At 49.8% G+C, this 25,464-nt stretch overlaps 7 protein-coding genes and 1 pseudogene across 8 annotated transcripts; 5 read left to right on the forward strand and 3 right to left on the reverse strand.

Moving 5' to 3' along the window:
* Nucleotides 1-195: 195 nt before the first annotated feature.
* Nucleotides 196-3,256, reverse strand: LOC128277309 (transmembrane protease serine 9-like). Its single transcript, XM_053015753.1, has 7 exons — nt 3,169-3,256; nt 2,888-3,094; nt 2,539-2,826; nt 1,952-2,464; nt 1,229-1,498; nt 833-1,147; nt 196-754 (listed from the first exon to the last, which is right to left on the reverse strand). The coding sequence occupies exons 1-7, from the start codon at nt 3,241-3,243 to the stop codon at nt 218-220; spliced, it is 2,205 nt and encodes a 734-aa protein (XP_052871713.1). The 5' UTR covers nt 3,244-3,256; the 3' UTR covers nt 196-217.
* Nucleotides 3,257-3,487: 231 nt separating this feature from the next.
* Nucleotides 3,488-4,580, reverse strand: LOC128268722 (protein FRA10AC1 homolog). The gene is made up of 4 exons (XM_053005918.1): nt 4,270-4,580; nt 4,045-4,204; nt 3,717-3,986; nt 3,488-3,653 (listed from the first exon to the last, which is right to left on the reverse strand). Exons 1-4 carry the CDS (start codon nt 4,540-4,542, stop codon nt 3,586-3,588), a joined length of 771 nt encoding a protein of 256 aa, XP_052861878.1. The 5' UTR covers nt 4,543-4,580; the 3' UTR covers nt 3,488-3,585.
* Nucleotides 4,581-4,695: 115 nt separating this feature from the next.
* LOC128268723 (zinc finger protein 287-like) lies at nt 4,696-5,519 on the forward strand. Its single transcript, XM_053005919.1, has 2 exons — nt 4,696-4,808; nt 4,878-5,519. The coding sequence occupies exons 1-2, from the start codon at nt 4,701-4,703 to the stop codon at nt 5,415-5,417; spliced, it is 648 nt and encodes a 215-aa protein (XP_052861879.1). The 5' UTR covers nt 4,696-4,700; the 3' UTR covers nt 5,418-5,519.
* Nucleotides 5,520-6,374: 855 nt separating this feature from the next.
* Nucleotides 6,375-8,325, reverse strand: LOC128268721 (eukaryotic translation initiation factor 2-alpha kinase 1-like). The gene is given in 3 exon segments (XM_053005917.1): nt 6,375-6,623; nt 6,625-8,117; nt 8,191-8,325. Coding segments are annotated over 3 exon segments (1,602 nt in total). The 5' UTR covers nt 8,213-8,325; the 3' UTR covers nt 6,375-6,536.
* Nucleotides 8,326-8,944: 619 nt separating this feature from the next.
* Nucleotides 8,945-12,230, forward strand: LOC128268724 (peroxisomal ATPase PEX1-like; annotated as a pseudogene).
* Nucleotides 12,231-12,651: 421 nt separating this feature from the next.
* Nucleotides 12,652-14,036, forward strand: LOC128268017 (zinc finger C4H2 domain-containing protein). Of its 2 annotated transcripts, none has more exons than XM_053005005.1 (5): nt 12,652-12,788; nt 12,867-13,038; nt 13,101-13,279; nt 13,348-13,620; nt 13,777-14,036. In XM_053005005.1, exons 1-5 carry the CDS (start codon nt 12,730-12,732, stop codon nt 13,907-13,909), a joined length of 816 nt encoding a protein of 271 aa, XP_052860965.1. In that variant the 5' UTR covers nt 12,652-12,729; the 3' UTR covers nt 13,910-14,036. The 2 variants fall into 2 exon arrangements, with proteins under 2 accessions (XP_052860965.1, XP_052860966.1); XM_053005006.1 differs by having other exon boundaries at nt 13,348-13,596; nt 13,774-14,036.
* A 269-nt stretch (nt 14,037-14,305) lies between these two features.
* On the forward strand, nt 14,306-18,743 carry LOC128277385 (integumentary mucin C.1-like). Its single transcript, XM_053015834.1, has 4 exons — nt 14,306-14,402; nt 14,793-15,003; nt 15,896-15,964; nt 16,486-18,743. The coding sequence occupies exons 2-4, from the start codon at nt 14,907-14,909 to the stop codon at nt 16,902-16,904; spliced, it is 585 nt and encodes a 194-aa protein (XP_052871794.1). The 5' UTR covers nt 14,306-14,402; nt 14,793-14,906; the 3' UTR covers nt 16,905-18,743.
* Nucleotides 18,744-21,280: 2,537 nt separating this feature from the next.
* LOC128277835 (solute carrier family 26 member 10-like) lies at nt 21,281-24,616 on the forward strand. The gene is made up of 6 exons (XM_053016368.1): nt 21,281-21,920; nt 21,991-22,292; nt 22,368-22,472; nt 22,580-22,721; nt 23,251-23,855; nt 23,919-24,616. The coding sequence occupies exons 1-6, from the start codon at nt 21,473-21,475 to the stop codon at nt 24,381-24,383; spliced, it is 2,067 nt and encodes a 688-aa protein (XP_052872328.1). The 5' UTR covers nt 21,281-21,472; the 3' UTR covers nt 24,384-24,616.
* Nucleotides 24,617-25,464: the final 848 nt, after the last annotated feature.

Below are 25,464 nucleotides of genomic sequence, written 5' to 3' on the forward strand. Positions count from 1 at the left end.
AGCTCAGCTCAGCGGTGCCCAGTGGTTGTGTCCAACGAGTTTTTTCACAGTATGTGACAAAAGTTCAATATCATCTAATAGTCTAACGAGGAAGAAAAATTACTTTATTACTTTGTTCAATCAATCTACAAACATTAGAAAGAATGAGTTGAATTTCGTGAGATAATCTTTGAAAACTATTTATTATTCAGGCACCAGGCGTTTAAATGCCCCATTATCAGGCTACATCATTTTCGGCGATCGTTTCATGGATCCAGCCGACAAATTGCGCAACATCAACGTATCCGGCCGGAACGTTTTGATCTCCGCAGCTAAGGCCCCAGGATACAATTCCGGCCAGCTCGTACTTTCCAGCGGACGTCCGACACGCTAACGGGGAGCCACCATCGCCGGTGCACATGTCCAGATCCCGCTCACCACCGGCACAGATAACGCTGGAGTGCAGTTTAAAGAATGGTCCCAGTCTGGAGGCTCGTAACATTGTCTCACACTTTTCCCGCGGCAGAATGGGCAGATCAACTCGTTTCATCACAGAAGCGTACGTTTTGGTCTTCATTTCTAAACCCCACCCGTTCGAGGTGCATCGCTGACCGTCGAACTGATCCTTCATGGCCGGAGTTGTTGGCAGACAGATGGGCCGGATGTGCGTTTTGTAGACTAACGGCTGCTCCAGTTTGGCCAGGGCAATATCATTTTTAAAACCTCTTGCAATGTAATTCGGATGAATGAAAACGTTTTTATTAATGTCGATATCCTTGCGAATAGAGAGAAGATAGAGGATACATTATCATTAGCCTCTTCCTTGCTAGTCCTAGCCTGTTAGCTTTCTTACCTCCACTGGCCAATATTCTCCCTCACTGGCAAAGTCCCATTCGCCGAACCGGGCAAACACTCTGTTGGGCAGTGGGCTTTGCAAAACATGCGCCACCGTTACGACGAACCGCGGATGAATTAAGGATGCTCCGCCAATCGGTTCGTACCTTGACTGGCCGTTGTAGAACGTGTCCTCGATCAAAATCACCGTCCAGGGAAATTCGCCGTATTGGGCATAGGCCTTGTCTGGCGCGTCGGACTCTAGTCTGTATTTCAAACCACCTGGGTTGCTTTCACCGCACGTGTCGTTTGGAAAAATATCATTATTTTCAACCTACAAAAGACGATCGAGAGAACGAAGGACAATCGTCGTCGTCGTTACTTTAAAGCTAGATTTACAGCAGTGAAGCGGTACCTTTATAGTTATAGTGCCATAGCTTGAAGGATTGGGTATCGTATCGTTGGGCGTCAAGCAACAGGTCATCATGAGATCTAAACAAATATCGTCTTCCTCGTCCTCTAACAATCGTAAAATGATAAGACCCGCGTCTTGAGGATCCACGCTCTGACCTGGCCCTCCTTGCGGACAAACGTGTCTAGGTTGGCAGAAGCCCCCAGGGCATGGCGTTTTGTCCGCGACTTCACCCAATATTCTTACGGCCAGCCACAGCACCACGAACACACACTGGGCCCGAGACGACGGCATGCTTCAACGGTTGCCAGATTAACACTGCATCTCTCGTCCGAATAGCGGCGAATGCTGCAAAGATAAGGCAAGGCAATCGATGAAGAAGGCAAAAAAAAAATAAAACAAACATTATTGACCGAAAGCCGGTAATACGCCATGAGCCTGTGGGAACATTTGCACCCTTTCGAAGCACATTTTTCTTGTGGAACTAATAAAACAATACAAATAATCCCAGAAAGTAAGATAGTCAGTCTCGGCGATGATGGTCAAAATGGAACTGAGTTTTTGACCAGTTCTCGCTTTGAATGACAAAAACGTGCAACAGATAAGGACGGGGAAGTCCCGGAACTACACTGATAATAAATAAACGTGTGATCACAAGAATACCGTGTTTTAAAGCGTTTATTAAGAGTTTTACGGACCACGCAGATCCACGTGTTCAGCCTAATCCATGCTAATGTTTTCAATAGTCTCCTCAATCCATTCTACGTAGTTGCTAACCGCAACGTAAACGCCTGGAATGTTGTGGCCACCGCATCCGATACCCCATGAAACGATTCCGGCCAGCACGAACGATCCACCGTCTGTTGGGCAAACCAATGGCGATCCTCCGTCACCTTTGCACATGTCTACGTTTGCTTCGCCACCAGCGCACAGAAAGTCTTTTGAGAGGGAGAAATTTTGCCCCAGCCCTGCAGCACGCAGCGATCTCAAGCACTTGTCCCGCGATAGGACCGGTAGCTCAATTTTCTTCATAATGTTCGCGTAAATCCCACCAACTTCACCCCATCCGGTCGAGAAACAGCGTATGCCGGTGAATCGATCCTGTGGGGCCGGTAGACAGACTGGTCGGATGTGCTGCTCGTAAACGACACTATCTTCAAGCACGAGTAATGCAATATCGTTCGATATCGGTTTGTAACGGTAAGCCGGATGAGTTATTATTCGTTCAACGGCCACATCCTAATGAGAAGGGGAAAATGTTAAATTATAAGTTGATTCCGGTTACGATTCCGTTTCATGTCTAATCGTTGTACCTTGTACGGGAAAGGTTCCTTGGTCGTGCTAACATCCCACTCGCCCAAACGAGCAATCAAGTTCGTTTTACCATCGACATTGTGTGCCGTCGTTATCACGATTCGCGGATGCGTTAACGTTCCACCGCACAAAAATTTGGTGTCCTTGTTTTCGATTTGTCGGACGGCCACCATCCAAGGAAACTCGCCGTACTGTGCCAGAGTATCGTTGTGATGAAAATTGTACACTAGTCCTTGCTCATTCGATTGACCGCACTGAGCATAGGATGAAGCCGGTACTTCGATTTCCTGGAGTTACATTCACACATTTTATACAACCGTTCGTTTTAGAATTTCCTGAATGACCCACCTCATCATCCTCATTGCTGATGGGACCCAAAGGTGCATTTAAAGTTGTACAACACATCAACATGTAATCCAAGCATTCATCCGTGTCCTGGAGGCGCAACGTAATCAAACCGGTGTCCTGCGCGTTTGCTGTATCGTCCGACAAAGTGGTGCTCGCGTTTGGGCACAGGTTTTTCTGAGTACAGTATCCACCGGGGCACTCGATCGCCTGAAAACATGTTTGTGAAGAAAGGAACAGATTTGTTCCAGCGATTCGATTGGAGGGAGTTGTTGGTGCCTTACGTCCGGATCCTCTATTCTTTGACCGCTACTGGTTGCCAAAAGGCACAAAACAGCGATAACTCCAATCAAACTCATCGCGCGGCAATGTTTGAGGTCGTACTAACCCGAAGGAAAGCGAACGATTGTGTATAAATCCGCAACTGATAAGCAAGGCTTGATTCCTCTCCATGTGTTCGGTTTGGGATTTCCTTTCATCAAACATGTTGCATATTTATGCAGCATTAATGGCACGCACTTTTTTATACGCAAAATGATTATGCGATAAGAACTTCTGCGTTTATTGATTCTTGTAACTTGTCGCATTATCAAAAGAATTTAAATGGTGTGTTAAAATTAACCTTTTTTATGAACTTTTCTCTTAGAGTATAATACAATTTGCTTTTTATATTTCTAAAACTATTAGGTTAGTAACAGCGTTCATAGTAGAAGGTCTTCCAAATATTCGTCAAACTCTTCTTCGCGAGTTTTTTCTTCGACATCCGGTCCTGAAAAATATATTTAGAAAGTTAGCACAAAATAAATTCCAGTTGGCAGGCACCCATCGTTACCTTTCGTCCAGTTGCTTTCATCCGCAGGACAGGCTTCAGAATGAGACGCCTTGTCTGTGGTTTCCGCTTCGGGTACGTTGTGATAGTCTTCCGTTGCCAGTTCGCCTTCCGATGCTTCCCCTTCGGATAGTGCCTCCGGATCATCTCGGAACTCATCCGTTGTTTTCTTTCTTTTAGAGGATTTTATTTTCCGCTCACGTTTCTTCATTCGTTTAATTTCCCTCTTTTTGGAACGATAGTTTAGCCGGTCCGAGCACTTGGGACAGAGACCTGAAAGGAGTGGTTCTTGTACCGTGATCATGGTTAGACGCCCCCCATCACCACTTACGCAGTTTAACGAGAGCGTTTTTCTTCTCGCCATGTTCGAGGTACGCAAAGTTAACCTCCCAGCTACGCAGCTCGCTCTGCTCCTCGCACTTCCGGTCGCCACAGATGAACTGTCCCTTGCCTAGTACGACTTCCTTCTCGATTCTCCATCGCAGCGCAACCTCGAGAGGGGCAAGAACAGGTGACGGCTTGGCATAGGGCTCCGGCACTACCCCGATTCGCTTACCTTGTTCTCCCGGTAGCGGCTCAGGTCGGAAATGCAGTATTCCTTGAACAGTTTGTCGTAGTACTTTTTGGCCAACTCCTTTTCCCAGCTATCGACCGGTTCGCTGTGCCACAGGAAGCGATGGTTCTCGCGAATAACATCGTGATCGGTTTTGTCCCGCGACGAATCCCGCTCGAGCAGCTTCGTTGCTCCCGGTTTCGTGAGGATGTACTCATTAATCAGATGTTTGTGCAATTCATACGGATTCAGATGGGCAAGGTTCCGGTGGTACATGATAATTAGTTTGGTCCGTTTTTTGGCCCATTGACTGTTTTGTAGTTTCGGAAATTAACTAAACATCAACAAACCCCTTCAACTGACAGATGTCAAAATGGTTCGATGTTGTTTACGGTTTGCGCGGATCTGCGGATCAGATCTTTGGCTGATGCTGGATGAAGATGCAGCAGGAAGTTTCCGACGGGGAAATAAGCGATATTTCGGAAGATAGTGCCGGAATTGAGGAGGAATTGGAATCGTTTGAATCTCAGCTCGAGAAGGAAGTAAGTCCTCGCACGATGATCCTCGTTTGCGTCTTGCGTTTCGCTGATTTTTACGCTTCCTTACGGTAGGTCAGTTCCGACAATGGCACACGGATACACGCTGCTGGAGAAGTGCTGGAAAGTGCTAGCGGTCCCACCGTGCGCTGCTTGGAGCCGGAGCTGGAGTACCGGTGCCAAATGTGCACTAAATCATTCCACGAGCTGCAGCATCTCGGGCGGCACATCGAAACCCACAACCGGTGGCGGTTCCGGTGTGAGCAATGCGGGGCATATTTCAAAACGAAATCAAGCCTAAACATTCACCAACGGCGGCATCGACTCGAGCGAATGCACCGCTGCAGGGTTTGTGAGAAAGCGTTCGTCACGAGCACGGATTTGCAGGCTCACGTTCAAGTACACGAAGCAACAGCTCCACGCTATGCGTGTGAGGTGTGTGGCAAAGATTTTGGACGCATCTACACCTTGCGCGATCACATGAAGGTCCACGCACCAGATCCGGAACATCGGTGTGACCGGTGCGAGAGGGTGTTTGCTAAGCGCCGATATTTGCTTCTCCACGAACGGACACACTTGGTGGAGGATACGCTACGCACTAAGTCGGTTGACTGACGATCGGCACCATAATCGATTTCACAGTGTACCGACCGCTTTTAGTATAGTTTTAATAAGTATAATTTGAACCTAAGATCATTTTAAACGAACATTAAATAAAACAGCCAGACTGGGGGGCCACACGGTCCGTAAACTGTAAAACGTAAAAAAAAACAAATTTACGTGAAATCGTTCAGCCATGGTTGTTACTGCAATTAATTAAAACATTAATCCGCTGTCCTTGGGCACTTCACCGGCAACTTACCTTTGATATATGACCGCCCTTCTGTATCGCAGAGAAATGCCCGAATAACCACTTGAACTTTGGTTCCATTGTTCAGGCACCGTGGATGTTCGGCCCAACAACGAGCATCTACCTAGAACTGACGTAAGAAATTTAAGTGGCTGGGTTTTTCCTGCCCAACATATACCGCTATCAAAAACGGTACTGTGTATTCATGCTGTGCCTCGTGGACAGTGCCATGAATTGCCCAGACTACGGATCCAGTCGCATAGTAAGGTACTTCGTCGATATTGAAGTCGAGGAATACGTTCTTGTCTTCCTGTAGGCCGACGAAACATCTGTTGAGGCCATTTCCTACAAAAATTTAACTATTATAAAATCTTGACTAAGCACTGACATCACTGAGCTAACAAACCTAAGCCGCCGTACCACAACAATCCCGTGTCCGTGCTCATTTTTGATACTGGTTATGTCGAATACGCTTGCAATATCTTGTGGCACACCAGGACTCAATGATGCCGCTGCGCTTAGAATTTCGGCAGCCATATCCGGATCGTAAATTTGGTCCCTTGGAAGGATTTCGCACAGGTGCCCTGCAAATTCCCCGCAGGAGTACGTACCGCTCAAGTCGTATGTTATTCTTCTAGTCATACAATTACGAATAAAAACAAACTTCTTTAAAAAAACTAGCGTGATATCTTTATGTTTAATTCCTTTTATTGTTGCGCAAAAAATTTTGCATCTTTTTTGCAATATCGGATCTTTTTAGACGATTGCTCGTTCATAATTAACATTAATAAATATAATTTTTTTTTTTTTGTACAAAGAACATTCAATTGGGCATTGCCCTTATCGACTAACGTACGGCACCGTTGGTTTCCCGGCCATCCGCGTCACAACTTGGGCGTTGCGTCCTCGTCCTTCGCCTGCAGTTCCATCTCCTTTCTGCGTAGTTCGACGTCCTTGTTTTTGATCTTAAAAACTCATGTCGATCCCTTTCTGCTTCTTTCTTTTTTCTGATTCGCCCAACGAAAGACTCTGCTGCTGTCCCGCTATCAAGTTATCGCGATAGCTCTGCAAGCGCTTCACTTTTTCTACAATATAGGCCATTTCCGGGCGACAGGACGGTTGCTCTTGCAACATGCCCTTTGCTAATGCAGTAAAATCGGGGTTTACATCCGGAGGATACTGGCCCCGGTAGACTTGGTTGATCATATCGGCGCGCTCCATACCGATGGGGATCCGAACGAGCAGTTCGAGCAGTACGATTCCGAGCGCAAAAAGGTCCGACTTGGGATCGCTCGTCCCCTTGCCCTCGAGTTGCTCGGGTGCCGCGTAAAACGGTGTCCCGAATCCAACGCCGGCGAGTGAGCTTCCACGTGAGCGAGCTAACCCAAAGTCAGCCAGCTGGATCGTTAAGGCCGAATCATGGTCCGATCGACTCACTAAGATATTGGAAGGTTTGATGTCATGATGCACGATTCCCCGTGCGTGAATGTAGTTCAGTGCGTTTAGTAGCTGCTGGAACACATCGAGCACCACATCGACATGCTGCACGGGACCTTTTTGCTGGAACTTGATATAGAATTGGTCGAAATCTTTGAACGCATTGCGCTCATCGAGCCACTCGCGTAGCGTCAGATGGCACAGCGGCATCTGTATGTAGAGTGTGGCCCACTCGAGGGTAAGATGTGGATTGGCGTCCACGATCACACCGGGCGGATCTTCCCGTTTGACCCCCTGATTGCGATTTTCTTCACCAGCACTCACCGCCGGACCAACGTCATCGTCCTCTTCCTCTCCAATTTCCATCGCGGAGGAACCGTTCGTGGTGTTCGAGCTCTTACCGTGTGACAGAAGCGGCTCTAGCCAGGACGTCTTCAACGACACAATGTTGATGTGATTAAGACTCGCCAACATTTTAACCTCCGCGAGTTGTACCGACACGTTCTTGATCTTACAACTGAACGGTACTTTCTTAACGGCGTAGACGGTACCGTCGAGAATGTTCCGGGCACGGAACACATTCCCGAAGCCGCCGCCCGCCACGAACGAAACTTCTTCAAAATCCCGATGGTATCGGGACCACTCAAGACCGGGTCGCTGCTGCAGGGCCTGATGGTCTTTAAGCACCACCAGCAGATCCCGGCCCCCTGCTTCTGCCACCGACCGGAATAATTCATACCGGTACTGCCAGCGTACTATTTCCAATATAGCTCGCGGCGCAATCCCATTCAGCTCTATGGCGAATAATCTTTCGTATATGCTCTGATACCGGTCTCGGGTACCATCCATTGCCATTCTCACCGCGAAGCACGCCTTGACCAAATCGATATCTTTGTTAACGCCCGGTCTTTGCAATAAATCTATCGCGCTGGTCATCAAATTATAATAACCACGGTCGTCATAATGCTTTTCACGCACTGTATGCATCTGCCGCCAACCTATCTTTAGCATGAGCATGCTCGTCCTCTCTGGAAGAGATTGGAAACAGAACGAACAAAAGTTCATGTCGGTTCTAGTCGGCAACTTTACGCTATGTTTCACCTTTCACCGAATCCATCGCCATTGCTGTAGTATGGTTGATAACGGCGCCGGCGCTTACACTATGAGAAACTGGGCAAAAATGTATACTACACTTTGATCTTAGCCTTTAGGCCGAGAAGCGACGGCAAACAAAATGGATGGTAGGAATGGCGGCCTAGAATGATGAAATCTTTTTCTGAAGTGTCGTGAGTTGCTGATTGCTTACAACCGGTTCCTATTTTGACGGCGCGTAGTTCACTGCGACCGTGCTCCGTTGTTCGAATCCACCTAAAGAACAAAAATAAAGTAAGAGTAGTGAAATATTAATGAAATATCAGAAGTGAAATATGAAACTGAAACACTTTAGAGTTAATTTATAGGACCTGAATTTTACTAATGGTATAGCAATGGCATTTCCTTACCATGGCTATTAGTAAATTGGTGTTCAAATTGAATTGATTCGAGTGCTCTGAGAACAAGTTCCACTCACTACCGGGTTTTGTGGACGTGCCCCGCCGAGGGAATGTTTTGACAGATCGGCATCAGCTGGAGGACCACAACACACAAGCAACGATAACGTTTATCGGTTCCGCGCGCGATCGGCGCACAATTACGGTGCACAAAAGTTCCCTCCTCGTGCTGGTGGTGGGTACCACTAACTACTAGGTTTCGACCGCAAGGGCTCAAAGTCCGCCCAGAAAGGGTTTTCCTAGTATCCTCTTCGCTCCGTGTGCCAACTACCTTCCCCCCTGGGGAAACGATCAAGATCGTGAAAATGTTCCACCGCTCGCTAACCGTGTCCTATTCCTCGTTCCGAAATAATTTCGTTACACTACCGGACAGCTACTACCGGATGCTATCGAGCTACGTAAGTACCGAGGAAGGAATTTTACGACCGGCTGTGCCCGGTGACCTAAGAAATGCTTCGATAATCAATGGCTCCCGGTGACGTTGGTTTATTTTTAGAAAAACGGCTGTCTGCCTGACGCACCGCATCGACACGTTCTATGTGTCCTGGGCCTCGTACGGTGGCGGGGGGGGGGATTGCAAAAAAATCACATCGGTCTCAACGCGCTGTTTGCTACCGCCATGGGTCTCCGCGAAGGCGACACCGTGATGGTGGCGATGATCATCGACGTGCGATCCCTGAAACGGGTAGAGGTGTGCGCGGCAACCGAGAAGGACTGGGAAATGCTGGTAAGTCTGGGCAGATGATTGATCACCCCGAGCAGAACGGTCGATGCTTTATGCCATCTTCGTTTGCCAGGAACTCAGCAGTAGCCGCATTCAATCAATTTTGCTCGATCAAACGAGGATCGTGACCAAGGGACAGAGCCTCATCGTGTGGATAAACGACTCAATCATCATAAAGATACGGATAAGTATGTATGGATTCTTAATCCTCAATCCCTTCGGCCATTTTCAATCCGGCGTTCCGGCGTTTCAGAGTTCACAATGCCTACGCTACCGTTCGGGCGGTTAAAGAACGACACGGAACTGATCGTGGAACCGTTCAAAAAACTTCCTGGCCTCGGCAAGCAGCTCCTTCCGGAAACGCCGAAGCTGGCCCGTAGCAACACAAACCTCAACATACCCGAACTCGTGAGACAGCGAAATATGGAGCGTAAAAAGTCTCGCGAATTTATAGCCGCCCTCGAGAACGGGTTCACACAAGCGTCCCCTCCGGTGCGTACCGAACAGGTCGCTAGCGCACCAAATTCGGTGAACAAACCCAATGACAAGACAACAAGACCAATGACATGGCACAAAAATAACGCCGAAAGTAACAAAGAAAATGGACACGGTCCGGCGGGCGGGCTTTCTTCGACAACCGGATCACTGAAGCGATCATCGACGGGGGGAAACCCGCCGACGCCGTCGGCTGGCGCACTGGCAGCGCTGATTGCCCAAACGGCGGTCCGTAATTCGATGTTCGAAAACGATCTCGAGCGGCACCTGAACCGGCTGCAGACAAGCAAAACGATGGCAAACATATTCGCGGCCGGTAGCGATCTACCGTCACCTCTCAGCGAATTGCGTACCCTGACGGCGGGCAGTACTCCAGCGAAGGGGGAACGAAACAAAGCACAACACCTGGATGAGTTGATCGACACGCTCTCAGCGAGCGTGGCCCGTGTGTATGAGTTTCTGGTCATCCGTGGGACGTGGAACAGTCGGCGCTGTAGCGTCCAGTTCTGTGATATTTTCACCACGAAAGCAAACATCCCGGCCACGATGGATATAAATTGTCCGTATTTACTGACGACAAACGATTCCCGGGAGTACTACGTGAACGTGCGGATCGCCCCGGACGAGGAGCGGTTCCCACGCAACTGCTGCTGAACCAGGAGCAGCTGTTTAAGCTGCCCGAGTACTATCTAACGGTTAGACTGCAGCCGGCATCGTTGAGGTACTGTCTGCTCAACAGCACCATCCTGCGGCAAGGAAAGATCACCTGCAACGGAGAAGTGAAACCGATCGCCGGGGCACCCGGCGAAGACGATAAAGACAACAAAAACAAGACGGTGGCCAGCAAACCGTCGACTGTTGCCAGGGAAGCTGGCAAGTTGGTGAAAACCGAGAAATTCGAATCGATCATCCATAAGTCCGTCGATCGCCTTCACTTTGCACTCTGTCTCGATGATCGCAACAAAGTGCCACAGATTTGCAACATGCTAGTGGCGGGTAAGTTTCCTCCTGCTGGGAAGTTACTGTTCTATTGCGATCGCTTCCATGCCTCTTCATTTCAGGATCAACACAAAGTGGGCGCAAAACGATTTGTCAAAACATTCTCCAGCGACTGGCGGAGCCACCGTTCTACTGCTTCTGGACTGTGTTCGACTGTGCCAAGCACAAGGGCCGCAAACCGGACTCGATTCAGAAGGACCTCCGGCAGGCACTGTACCTGTGCATGTTCTACAGCCCGGCAGTGATCTTCATGGATGGCCTGGACGTGCTGACACATCACCCGGGCGAACAGAACACGCCGGATGCGGAGTATCACAACAATTACGTTGAATGGTGCGCTTTATTGGCTTCTTCGTGTTTCATTCGGTGTTGATCCTTTCTACCTTGCAGGGTGTCCGACGTGATCCGACGGCAGATCGAAGAGTTTACCTCCAACAATCCAATCGCGGTGATCGCTACGATCGCTGGCACCTCTAACCTCAACCGTCGGTTGTACGCCTCCCGTGGCTATCATCTCTTTCAGCGCCACGTAAAGCTGCCCAACCTGGACAAAGCCGATCGCGAGCACGCTCTGAAGAGCCTGTTTCTACAGCGTCATTGTAAGCTCGATCGCCGTATCGACTGGAAACGGTTGGCCAATCAAACGGAAGGCTACGCCATTGGCAGCCTGGTGCAGTTAGTCGATCGTGCGGTGTTCTACGCGTACAAGCACGACAGTCAGTTCCCGTTCGTTACCGAGGACATGGTCGGTTCAGCGCTCGATGTGACCAACGCGTACTGTTTGGCCGGCATCGAGAATCATAAACCCGCAGCCGGCGACGTTGATGACGATGAGGACGGTGCCGAGGGCGATAAGATCGCTGGCCTCGACGGTGCGATCGAAGTGTTCCAGGAGGTGCTGATGTGGCCGACACGGTTTCCGAAAATCTTTGAAGCTTCCCCGCTCCGGAACCAGGCCGGGATACTACTGTTTGGACCACCCGGCACGGGCAAAACTTATCTCGGTGTGTATGGGTCGGCGTCGCATCTGAACCCCGGGTGACGGAAATGCTAATTGAGGTTTCTAATATGCGACAGTTTCGCGGCTGGCTCGAAAGTGGAACTTGCGGATGATTTCGGTCAAGGGTCCGGAGCTGCTGGCAAAGTCAAAGTCGAAATCAGCCAGTCGAAGCAGACAATCCGCTATCTGGGAATCCAACTGCACGACCACCTGCGTTGGCGACCGCATATTGAGTATGTGGCAGAACGGGCAAGCCGGGTGACGCGAGTCCTACGGGCTTTGATGCCTAATCGCTCCGGAGTGACGAGACACAGACGCAGGCTGCTTGCGAACGCGGTAACGTCAATCCGATACGGAGCCCCGCTCTGGACACGGCGGCTCTCCGGCCCCGAGGTACAGCGAAATCGTCGGCGCCTGGACGGAGTGCAGGAGTGGAAAATAAAAAAAAAATAAAAAGAATGGTTTGGTGTGTCTTTGCTATTGGCCCACAATGGTGGCGGTTGTGCACCAAAAAAAAGATATTGGCTCACGATAGGCCATTGCAAGGATTTTTGTTTGTAAACAGTCTGTCAGACGCCACATTGCGTTGCGTGCGTCAGTGTGCGTGTGCGTGATTTAGAAAAAAAACGACAAGCCCGAAAGATGAAAGATTAATCGGCCATTTTCCTAAAGCGTCTCGGAGGCATCTTCCCATCTCGTTGCTGTGAAAAGCAGTTTCCCGAGTGCCGACTGCCGTGCGGAATAAGTAAAGCAAGGGTAACGGATGCTGCAAATGGTTCGATTATCCTGAATAACTGGAATTACTAGTGACCAGCGAGTAGTGCAACAAAGAGGAAAATAAAGATAAAAGAGACCACGGCGAACAAGGAAAAATGAGTGCGGTTGACGAGAGAACGATCTATGCAAAACTGGAAGCAATGAAAGACATAAGGTGCGTAAAGGCTTCCGTTTCCGTTTCGTAGCTTCGTAATTGATGCCATATGCTGCGCTTTGCGTGCCGTTTCCGTAGGTCGAAAACACTCCAGCTCGAAAAGTTGAAGCTCAAAATCGTTCGTGAGGTGGAAAATGGGGACGCCGAGGAGAAGTGCTTGTCGGAGTACCGCCGCGAGCTGGAGTTGCTGATGCAGGAAAAGATGAGTCACGTAGAAGAACTTCGGCAAATCCACGCCGACATCAACGCAGTAAGTACCGGGGGTTGCTGCTCTGTACAATATGGTCTCATCATGCCCACTGTTCCCGGTAGATGGAAACAGTCATAAAGCAGGCGGAAGAGAATCGGATCCGTTCGATAAATATGGCAAACCGTATCCACGAGGAGTACGTACCGCTCAAGACCGACGTCGATACGATGCGCCGCGAGTATTTGGGCTTGGAGCGACTGCCGGAGCTGCACGAAGAGGAAGGCACCACCATTTCTCCTGAGTAAGCTTCAGACACCAGCCGACAGGTACCCTGGTCTGATACCACGTCGCGTTTCTGCCTCTCAACAGTCGATTCCAGAACTATTACGCCACCAACAAGCCAATGTCGACCCCAACGGCCACATTCTCCCGTCCGCCGCTGTCCGCCCACCATCCGCTGCCGCCGGACGCACCGGCCACCTCGTTGCCTCCGTCGGCACCGCCCGGATTCCTGCCGCCGCCACCCGTTGCCATGCGCATAAGCAAGCCACCGGAACTGCCGACTAACCGACTGCAGCAGGCACCGTCCACGATCGGCATTGGGCATCCGACATTCAGGTCTGATTTCAATGTGAATTTGAGGTGATTTTTCGTTTCTTTTTATTTGTTTACGATTCGCGATTCAGTTTCATCGTTCCGTTTGTATTTGAAAGCGCATTGAAACGGCCAGCGTGTGGGCTATAGTGAGAGAGCTACAATCCTTTCTTTTCTACTTTCTCCCTTTGCGCCTTTCAGCAGACAGCAACCGCCACCGATGAAATCGTGCCTATCGTGCCACCAGCAAATCCATCGGAACGCACCAATCTGCCCACTGTGCAAGGCCAAGAGTCGTTCGCGCAACCCGAAGAAACCGAAAAAGAAGGACCACTAACCGCGCTGGTAGCGAGCGGGATTTCTTTATTAAATACGCGAGCAGGGGAATAGCGGTTTCGCGGTTCTGCCTCTTCCCATCCATCTCTATTCGGTGGCATTTTGCGTTCTAGCGTTACTTTTCCATTTGCTTGCATAAGCTACAAGGTAGAGTGTAATGTGTATCGTCTATCTATTACTATTACGAACAAGTGTGTGTAGTACTAAGTTTCATTCGTGAAAATAAATTAGTTTGCTCTATCGCAACATGCAGTATTGCTTCAAACGAAATATTCGCGACTCGTTTTTCTACTTTGTTGCAGCCTACCGAATATCCTACAAACCTTGGTTTGCGCTTCGAATCTGACAGTTCGGCTGTCAAATTCCAAGCTCGGCCAGTGAAAAATACATTTGTCCGGTTGTGTCATTGTGTACTCGGTTGTCTCATTGATCGGTCGTCGTCCGAAAATCGTTCGGTGCTTTATCTTTCCCCACGCTTTCGGAACCTAGAAGAGGCAAGTGCAACATTATTTTCTATTCCCCCCGGTTAAACCCGCATCCTTCCTAATGGTGGCGGCGCTCGAATGGCCGCACCGATTGGCACGGCACTTGCGTCGCCATTATTATCGGGCCAAGGGGACACCCGTATTGTGAAGACACCCGCACGCACCGCCATTGGCCACCCGGAGCTAGTGCGTCAATCGCGCTTTTCTGTTTTATTTTCGTTCCCGGTCTTCCGGTGACGGGTTCAGAGTGTTACGTCGAGAAGTGAATAGTGATTTTATCGTGCCCTGGCAAGATCCTACATGGATTGCGAAAGCCGAGTGCCGTCGAGACTACCTAATAGCTCACCGTCTCTCCCTCTCTCTCTGTCTAATGCTTTTTTCTTTCCTCGAAACAAATAGGATTGTGTGCCGGCCTGCGTTTGTGCTGACTAAGTAAAGGAGAAAAAGTGTGCCGTTCGCAAAGTTTTTGCCAAAGAGAAGTAGTTCCAGTCCGGCGTGAAAGGATCGAAGAAAATGATGATTTCGTCTCGGTGCACCATCAAGTTGGCACTGATTAGTGCGCTCGTTGTCCTGGTGTCCGCTCAGCCACAACCAGCGGATGGAACCCCAGGTAAGCGCCGGAAAGGGTTGGCTTGTCCAGCGAAAGCAACGAGCAGCAGGCTGCTGTTGTCGTCGCAGCCATCGATCTCGCGGTCGTCCAATCTTGCTTCAATCACTCCTATTCAAAAGGAGGTTAAAGTAATTTGGCTCTCCCAACTCGCGCTCTGCGTATTATAATTCATCGGCGGGGCACACTGCAACCGCCGCCGGACCGCGCGCGCGTCAGCCCGTCGCCGCCTTTTCTCTCGCTCGTTTCGTGTGCGTTTAACGACTTTTTATCGTAGCTAGCCGTTGCCACCACCAACACAGTGGCGCGGCAGATCGCGTACGTGCAAAATAGCCTGAAGTAGCCTTCGCCCTTCGGGCTTTGGTGGGCCAACACGATGTGCGCGCGGGATGATCGCGGCGTGCTCGGCCGAGGCAGGGCAGGGTTTTTCGCGATAAGCCCGCGATTGGCTTATGGCTCGCCGAGTGCACAGTTTTGCATACATCAGCACCTCCACCGCGGAGAGCTGTGGCTGTGGCGTGTTGCAGTTGGCTCTGTTTATATTACCGTCCCGCTGGAGCCTCCTCCTGTTGCCATGCCGATGCCGGTTGTGTGTGTGGTCGGTGTCACATTCTGCCTTTGGAAACGATATCATAAAATAAGAAGGATACTCTAAACATCCGTTGCAATCTCACGGAGACGGCGCTGCGAGTGTCGTTGTTATTGTTATTGCACTCTTTTCGGTCGCCGCCGTCAGCACTTTCGAGTGCCGTCCGACGGAAGGAATTGCGTGATGTGGGCGGCTGACGTTTTTTTTTGCAACGCAGACAACACATTTGACGTCATTGCTCGGGGTCGCCGCCGACGCTACATTGTCGACTAATTTACGTATCAAACTGCCCGTTTTCTTTTTCAGCGGCAACGGCCCAGAAGCTTCCGGAAGCGGTGCTCGAAGTTGACGATGTGACCACCCCAGTTACCCCCGGTAAGTGTGTCCAACAAGTTGCCGAAGCTTTTGCGAAACAAATTCGACCGATGATAAGCGGCGGCAGCGCAGCATAACTCCGTTCAATCCGTTGGCTCATTTTACGACGCGGTTCATTACGCGGCCCTCCCCTTATCGTCCTCCGTGAGCCGGACGTGAGGAATTCCCCAAGCCGATGCAAATTCGATACGGCGCGGAGTGACATCATCGCGCCATCGGTCGCATAAAAATCTGTTTTAGAAAATCACACTCCACTAGTGGGCTGCTACGCGGACGCGTGTTCCGCGGGGACTCTACGGCGCAGATTAGCTTGCTGCTGCTGCTGCTGGGGCATTGTTTGCTTGTTTATTTGCGAAACGAATGGAACGTTAGCTTGTAACGTTTGCAGTAACTGTAAACAATGTTATGGCCTAATGTCGAAGCAACATTTACACATTGTTCTATCCAATCGATTTTTATGTCTGCCTACGGGAAAGAAGCCTAATTGTAAAGTATTACTTTGTGTTCCGGCTTCGTTTTAGATGACAACAACACGACCACTCCGGCAACCACGACGTCACCGACTCCGGAAACTACAACGTCAACCAGCACGACGCCCAAACCGACACCGACCCCGGAGCCACCGACCCCGAATCCCCCGAATACAACCACCAGTACCACCACCACCAGCACGACCCCCAGCACCACCACCAGCAGCACTACAACCGTGGCTCCGCCGACTCCGGCTCCAAACACGACCACCACGGCCGTACCGCCGACCACCACAACGCCCGCCCCGACTCCGGTGCCGCACTGCAAGCGCTTCGATGCGTACTCGTTCGTGGGCGGCATGATCCTGGCCTACGGTTCGCTGGCCATCTCGCTCGTCCTCTACAAGTTCTACCAAATGCACCGGAATGGGAACTCCACCGGCAACAGCAGCAACTACCGCACCCTCTAAGCGGGGTGACGCTAATGCTGTTGCACGCGTCCCTAATTCTGTTTCGTATCTTTTCCGCCCAGTTCGCAAGTCCATTCTTCAGACGCCCGGTCGAGCCGGGCAGGAAGAATGGTTGTCTTATCTTGTATTTTGTCCCGTTTGATTTTTTCCAACCCGTGAATCCGTGTTTGTTTTTTACCAGCGCAACAAAAAGGACATCATCCCCCTTCATTCAGTTAGCAATTAGTCGGTAGTTGATAGGGAACGAGCGAGAGCAGAAGAGAAGATGGTTGGCGGTACTCTCATTCGCGTATCATTCCTTTGCCCCATTTTGCCACCCCTCCTCCCCGCGTTGTTGCCATTCGAGGAGCAGCAGAACCGTGCGCGCCCGATCGGCGGTAGGTGGTGCGGCAGTCCCATCGGACGTCCCATCTTTCATCAATCCGCCGTGTGCGCGCCCCCCCCACACGATGTTATCGAGTACCAAAGTGCCAGTAAAACAAAAACCGTGAAAACCGTTTACAAGAAATATCAGAAAGCCTCGAATTTGTACAGCTCATTTATGATCCCTTCCTACACAGTGCGCGCCTTCTGGCTGGCTGGGAGTCATTCGCTCGGTTTCATTCGTTTCGCATTTAATTTCGCGAATCCCCGAAAGGGAGATCTTTGAGCATTTTCCTATTATGTTCTTTTATTATTATTCCTCCTTGCATTTCAGCGCACCTGTGAAACGGTGCGATCGTATGATCTTAAATTACCCCTAATCGTTTACTGCATTCTACCAGAGTGAGAAAGTTAGGAGAGAGCGAGAGAAAGAGAGATAGCGAGCGGATAAGAAGCAGATAGGAAACTTTGTTTTCTGCGCCGAGTTTTATACCAAAATTATCTACTATTGTGTGATCTAGGCGATCACGGCAGACACTCTGAAACAAAACACACACTCACATACCTATACCAGGAGACATCGTGTCCTGCTCCGTAGCATATCCGGATATCCGGCCGATCACAGCTAGTAGATCGAGCGGACGTATCGGAGATCACACTAGGAACAATACATTCATATTAAAACGTACACACACACACACATGCATGCAGGGAAGTGTCGGTCTGACGGTCGGGTAATTCGGTCAATCGGTCGATCAGTATCTTTAATGTGGCCACTCTCAGCCACATCCGTTCCGTTCATCATCACCACGCCGCCCCGGAAGGAATAGTTGTGCGCTGCGTACCGGGAGGGTTGAGAGCGAAGTGGTAAACTAAATTTGTTAATGTAAAAAAAACGAACTCTTTAAAACTGAAATGTGTATTGAAATAAAAGGCTGAGTAACGATATCAAGGCGTGTCGCTTCCCGCGAGCGCGCCGAGCAGGAAACCCGAGAACCGCGCGTGGCGCTTCTTCATCCTTTCTTTAACGGGGCACCCGAGGGCAATCGGGAAACTGGGGAAGGATGGGCTGGGTCGGGTTCGCTTTACATCCGCATCGATCCGCGTTCCGAAAGAACGTCCTATCGAAAGTGCTCTTAAGTAGAAGTTAATGTGTGCGACGATCCGTGGATACCGTTCGATTTCAATCCGGACACGGTCAGGATGCACTTTGCAGGTGACAAAGGCAACATCGTAACATTCAGCAGATCGGACTCTGAAAACTCTGTATTTAAATCATAAAAGGGGGCTGTTGTAACACACTATTACACTTAAAATTAGTGAAAAAATACATTTGAAAGTAACGAGAGAGAGTGCGATTAGTATTACAGCTTCGGGGCCATTCGGACCCGTAAGCTTTCAACGAAAATTTTGGATCCTTGATACGACAAGACCCTTCTCTGGTATTTACAGCTTGTCCCATCTATCGATGTAACGTGTCTCAATCGCCTATTCGCAAGAAGAATGTAGCACACATTTTGCGGTGTAAAACAATTATACCTAAAACGGAGTCAAATAAATTCTCCTCGGTTTGTGAATGTTTTCGGTTGGTGTTTTCTTCGCCGAACGCACCTGACAGAAACATGCGATGCTGATACGCGCGACAGGATCCTGTATGACGACCTTCTGTCCTTTTCAATCTGCGAAGCTAATTGAAAAGAATCGAACAGATGACAGCTCCGGCTCCGGGATGAGGCGCGCCTGATAAGCTATCAGCTTGTTTTTGGCCCTCGTCGTCATCGTCGCAGGGGATCCATTTGAACCGGCATCGGTTTGGCGCAGCGCCATCGCGCGATCACTCATTTGTGGAACGCGTTTGGTTTCGGTTCGCTTGGACCAACACGCACGTGCCCCGGCCGGTCGCAAGTTCTTTTGCTCGCCATTCCACCGTATCAGTGGTCAGTCGCACGCGCATGTGTTCTGGTGGAAGCTGTTTTCGCTGCCGGCTGGCCAGTTCGGTTCATTGACTGGTGTGCGGTTCGATCGCGTGAGTACCTTAATCGTGTGTTCCGATGACAATTTAACCCCGAAGGACGCCGGCTCACTGCAATGCAGTAGAAGTCTTCTGTTGCCTCCGTCGGGTCGGGTGATCTTGGGTCAATCACAAAGAAAAAAACGATCGTTCAACAAGTTCGAGTGGCAAATAAAAAATAATCTCGTCTGTGTTGACCCCGAGTCCGACAGCGAAATCACAATAGAAAGGTGTAGGACCTCAGGTGCTCGGGAATAGAAAACAAATCGTTCGGTTCGAAAGGCTGCAGATTGAACTTTTATCGGTACAAGTGTTAACCACATTCTATACGCATTTGGTGTCTCTTCAATCTGATCAAAATGTTAAAAAAAACCGAGATTTCGGTGCTCGTGCAGTGTAGAATCAGGTGATTTTGCCCAGAAGTTGGCGAAGTGGCACTATGAAAGTGATCGATATCGGGCATCTGGGTTGGTTTGGTGTACGGTGTGACCCTGAACGGTCGATGTTTTCAAATTGTTTGCCTCAACAACCGTTAAAGCGTGGCTTATTGTTCCACTTCTCGAAGAGGCATTGCACGGGACCTGAACCAGTGCGCCGAACGTGTATGTGGGTAGAAATTATAAAGCTGTGGTCCAAAACTGTGGAATTTAGTTCCGTGCGAAGCAAACAATTGGAAACCCGATTATAGGAAAGGAGTAAAAGCTAGTGGTGATATTCGTAATATTTGTCGGGATTATTTTCCTGTTGTTGCACCAGACAATATGCAACATTTTTGTGATTTGAACAAAACATGTCGCCGAAATTAAATTGAAAAAACCTGGTAATCACGTTTCTCTTGATCGTGATCCTATGTGCCACATCGGTTTCGAAGCCGGTGACCCACTGAGAATGGCAAACAAAGCATAAAAATGGCGACTCCAAAAATCAACAAGCAAGTGGCTGGCGGGTTGTTTACCTCCATTTGAATTACTCCCAAAGTTGCTGTGGGGGAGGTCATAAACACCGAACTAGTCCAACTGCTCGGGGGATGGCGGAACCAGGAGCGTGCGAGCACCACCTGTTTACTTCCGCGTAAGGTTCCGCGGCCAGATTGCGGTCTTATCGCCATTGTTTGTTGGTGTAATTTCGTCACTTTACCATCGTCTCGCGTGCCAGTTGCCGTGGGATCAGTGGCGTTCTTCGCGAACGAAACTGATAAACGCTCCCTGTGGGGGATACACGGTAGCCATTCTCACGCCTCATACACGATAGCGTTGGGCCCGCGACCATAAGATAATTAAGAAATTGTCTCAAGAGTGGGCATACTATTTACTTCTTTCTTTCGATTGGCCGAATTCAGTGCGCACTCGCTTCTACTTGCTTATCACCGGGGCTGTCATTCAAATTCGCACCATTCCCAGTATCTGGAGACAATCGTTCGAGGAGGCCTTGAAATTTAATTAACATATCGGCTGGTGCCCAGAAACCTCAGCTACTAGATGCTGGTGTGGTGTGCTCCTGTTGTGTCACGTGACCAACCCGAATCGGGGCACATTCCCTACACGAAACTTATTTAAACCCGTTTCTGGTACGCCGAATGTGCCGAAAAGCTTCCCATGAACTAGTTTAAACTAATCCCGCGGTTGAAGATTCTGGTTTCCGACCCGGCGCCTACTAGGGAATGTAGCGGCACAAAAAAACCGTTTCGCCATCTCACCGTGTGCCTGGAATGACCTGGTTGAATCAGCCCTGAGCGGTGAAGGTTTTACAAAAACAGCCCAGAGTCAAGATCAACTGTATGACCGGATTACGTTCCGCGCGTGGACAGCTTGCGTTTGCTGCTATGGTAACAAGCGACTGAGATGGCGGCTGGCGGCTGTAAAGTCATTCCGCCGCCCCGGTGGTCAACATGTCCCGCCCTGGTGCCCCGCCCGTCCGCAGTCACCGAGAGAGCAACAACTCTAAGCTGTTTGTCCTTTTCCATTCACAGAGCACAAAAATAGACCGTAGCCGTGGAGGAGGCCACTGCCGGAGACAGAAAGGAAGAGATAAAATACGAATTGCCATCGCCAACGAGATAAGGGAAAAGAAACCTTCTCCGGCCAGGTGTCTAGCGAGCGGTTCAAGTTCTTGGACCGGGCGAGACAAACGGTACACCCCATTACCCTATCAGTCGTGTCGGAGCTAACGAGTGGAGAGGACGTGCTGGCCCACGATGAACAAGGATCCGGAAGAGGGTGGAATCGAGAATCCTGTGTTCTACCAGGAACGGTCAGAGGACCGTGATGTGGGGACACCCAATCCCCCGCCACAGCTCACCGTAACGCGGCCAATCTTCCAGCAAGATCAGCTGAACGATGCGTACCGCTACCGGAAACCGAAACGGAAACTATACCACGAACTGGTGGCCAACGTGCGCCAGGTGGACACCAGAACCTGCTGCAACACCGTGTTCCCGTTCCTGACCTGGCTGCCGGAATACTCGTGGAGTCGCGATCTGCTGCGCGATCTAGTCTGTGGCTGTACGGTGGCCGTGATGCACATTCCCCAGGGCATCGGTTACGCACTGTTGGCCAACGTGCCGCCGGTGGTCGGTATCTACATGGCATTCTTTCCCGTGCTGGTGTACTTTCTTTTCGGCACCTCGCGCCACATTTCGATGGGTAAGTAGTGTGTCCGTAGCGTCGTGTTGCAACCGGTTCCTTATTTAGTTATCGTCCTTCCCTCCCGCAGGAACGTTCGCCGTGGTGTCGATCATGGTTGGCAAAACGGTCCTGGCGTACTCGGGCACCAGCGAAGGGGAGGATGAAGCGGAGCATACCGCGTTGGAGGTCGCTACCGCCCTCGGGTTCGTCGTCGGTGTTATGCAGCTTATCATGTGCTTGCTCCGGTTGGGCGTGATATCGTTCCTGCTGTCCGAGACGCTCGTGTCGGGATTTACGACCGGAGCGGCCATTCATGTGGTGACCTCACAGATCAAGGATTTGCTCGGACTCACGCTACCCTCGGTGGGCAGTATGTTCGAGATCGTTAAGGTATCAAGGGTGGCCCTCAAGGGCGGTGGAAGAAAGATAAGCAGATTCCTGACCACTTTCCTTGTTCCTCCTTAGACTTACATCGAGATCTTCAAGCAGATCACCAACGTGAACTGGGCAGCGATCGTCATCTCGGCCATCACGATCGTAGTGTTGGTGTTTAACAACGAGTACCTGAAGGTACGCTACTAGCCGGTACTAACCGGAATCGAAGGACGCGATGGGTTAATGATCTTTTTCTGCCTCTCCATTCACCGTGCCATTTGGTTCGGGTTTTTGTTCCGCAGCCGAAGGTGGCCAAGTGGAGCGTCATACCGATTCCGATTGAGCTGATTGCGGTCATTGCCGGAACGCTGCTGTCCAGGTATCTGGAGTTACGCGAGCGGTACACTCTCAAAACGATCGAAAACATCCCCACCGGGCTGCCGGGTAAGTGGCGCATGGCCAAGGGGCCAACAGTTTTTGCTGCTAGCTGGTTTGATTAATGACAGGCCGATTTGTGACACTGTTATTCAGTTATCTCTTCGAGGCTCATTTGCTCGGCGAGTCAAAAACAGATGGCCCAATGGAAACGGAAGTTATTCATACAAGTTCTTAACAACTGCGTCATCAATACTTTCATTGGCCGTTCCGTCAGATGATGAAATGCTTATGTTGGACTATGTACGCTCCAAAATGGTGCCAAACACCCGACTCCCCGAGGACAGTTTGTTCCGCCAGGTGGTGAAAGCGCTTGTTGTTGATTCGGTCTTTGAATTGGCCCATTGTTCCTCGGCACCATCTGGGTGCGCTGGGTCAGAGATTCAGGTGTTTAAGGCATATCGTTGTTTACTTGACCCAATAATCAATCGCTTGTTTTGTTAGAAGAGAGTGACAGAGCGGAAGTACTAGAACTGGGAATGTTCTGGTGAAATATTAATTGTAAATTACTTTCATTTACATTTAACCTCAAATGCAGCTCCGTCTCTGCCGGACTTTAGCCTCATGACCTCGGTCATCGTCGACAGTATTCCGGTGGCGATGGTCGGATACACCGTTTCCGTCTCGATGGCTCTGATCTTCGCCAAGCGAGAAAACTACGAGATCGGCTTCAACCAGGAACTGTTTGCGATGGGAGCGGGCAACGTGGTGGGTTCGTTCTTCTCCTGCTTCCCGTTTGCGGCGTCCCTGTCGCGGTCCTCCATCCAGTACACGGTCGGTGGACGAACCCAGATCGCGTCGGTCATCTCGTGCGGCCTGCTAGCGATCGTCCTGCTGTGGGTTGGCCCTTTCTTTGAGCCATTGCCTCGGTGCGTGCTGGCCGGGATTATTGTCGTGTCGCTCAAGGGCCTGCTTATGCAGGTGACGCAACTGAAGGGCTTTTGGCGCCAGAGCCCGATCGACGGGATGGTGTGGATCCTCACCTTTCTCTCCGTGGTGGCGTTCGCCATCGATATTGGACTGCTCGTGGGAATTGTGCTGAGTATTTGCTGCATCTTCTTCCGTGCCCTCAAGCCGTACACGTGTCTGCTGGGGAACGTTCCCAACACCGACATCTATCTTGATGTGAACCGCTACGAAGGGGTAAGTTCTGCCATTGCTTACGGCTTTGATTACCCCAACCTAAACCCTTCCCGCTTTTTGCAGCTCGTTGAGTACCACGGAATGAAGATATTCCACTACTGCGGTGCGTTGAACTTCGCTTCGAGGGCCGCCTTCAAGAATACGGTTTGCGAAATGCTCGGCATTAACCTGACGGAGGAGATTAAACGGCGGAAGGATCCGGATTGGAAGCCAAGCCTGGCGGAGCAGAGTATAAAGTTCCTGGTTCTCGATTTCACCTCGCTCAGTTCGATCGACCCATCGGCCATCGGGACGTTTAAGGCGATGGTGCGTGAGTTTGAAGTGCTCCAGCTGCAGATCGTGTTGGCCGGATGTCAACCGCCGGTTTACGAGACAATGCTCAGATGCGGTCTCATCGGAGACATCGAAAAATCCTTCTGCCGATTGTTCACCACGGTGCACGATGCGGTTCATCATGTACGGAGCGAAATGGCAGCAAATGCTTCGCTGAGTGGTAGCGTGGTTTCGAATGCTACTGGCATTGCGTAGTGACCAGCGCGGGTCCGGTTTCATGTGCCATCATTAGGAATCCTGCTAGGAAGTGTACTTAAAAATGTTCGTCGCTGGCATCGATGGGCGTTTGTGGCTATTAGTTTTTGTGGTGTACAAATTATGCTTCTGCTATTCTGAAGCGAACAGAGGTCAGTCCACCGGGATTGAAGTATTGAACTCTACAAGACTTGTTATATTTGTTAAAGTATGTTTGAACGAAGTTAATGTAACGAAAATAAAATCGAGTTAGCAAAAGTCTGTCGCAGTTTTTATCGTCTAACAAAAGGAGCAAACGAAGGAAACAAGCAATAAAGTATTGTTTTGCTCACTAATTGAGTCTAAATTGCGGTTTTTTTTTAGAGTAAACCTTCTAATAATTTTTTTTTGTTTTTGATCGAATGCGTTGCCAACAAATTTAGTCGAGACACCTTTTATGCTTCGAGCAGCGCTTTTTATACATTTGCAATTTTACAGAATTTTACTTAAAATTCACTAAATCGATTTACTACAAACTGTAAACAAACTGTAAGTTTGCCCTATGTACGGTATACTTGGTGTATAGAATGAAAGGCTCCAAAACGGAGAACGAAGCAAGACAGAACGGATGGATGAACGCAATCCTCAGTGAATGTCCTTTTCAATAAAATGAAGTGAATGCGTTCATCTGCCGCAGGACATTTTAGTACACCAGCGCTGTGTGGTGTAATTGAAGACAACAACCGGAAACATGCCATAACCCACAATCTGCCTCGAACGGATTGTGAAACCGACCAACAGATCTCGCTCTCGAAATTCCGTTCTCGAACAAGGACGAAATTTTAAAAATAGTTGCCGGATGTGAAAGTTGTGACGGATATTATTCAACTTCTTGTTGAAAAATGCTCTTAACTTGCAGCATAGTAGACTGCATCTGAGTCGCACTGTTGCTGGCCAATCATTCCAATGGCGATTTTGTGTTTCTGTTAAGTAAATACCTGTCTAGCGTGATCAAAAATCAATCTTTCGTCAAACAGAACCCAACCGAATGAGAAAATGCAAGCACCGGGGGCTCGTTCCGGAACCGAAGATCAATATTTTG

This window comes from Anopheles cruzii, chromosome 2, assembly GCF_943734635.1.
Source record: "Anopheles cruzii chromosome 2, idAnoCruzAS_RS32_06, whole genome shotgun sequence".
NCBI classification, from domain to species: Eukaryota; Metazoa; Arthropoda; class Insecta; order Diptera; family Culicidae; genus Anopheles; species Anopheles cruzii.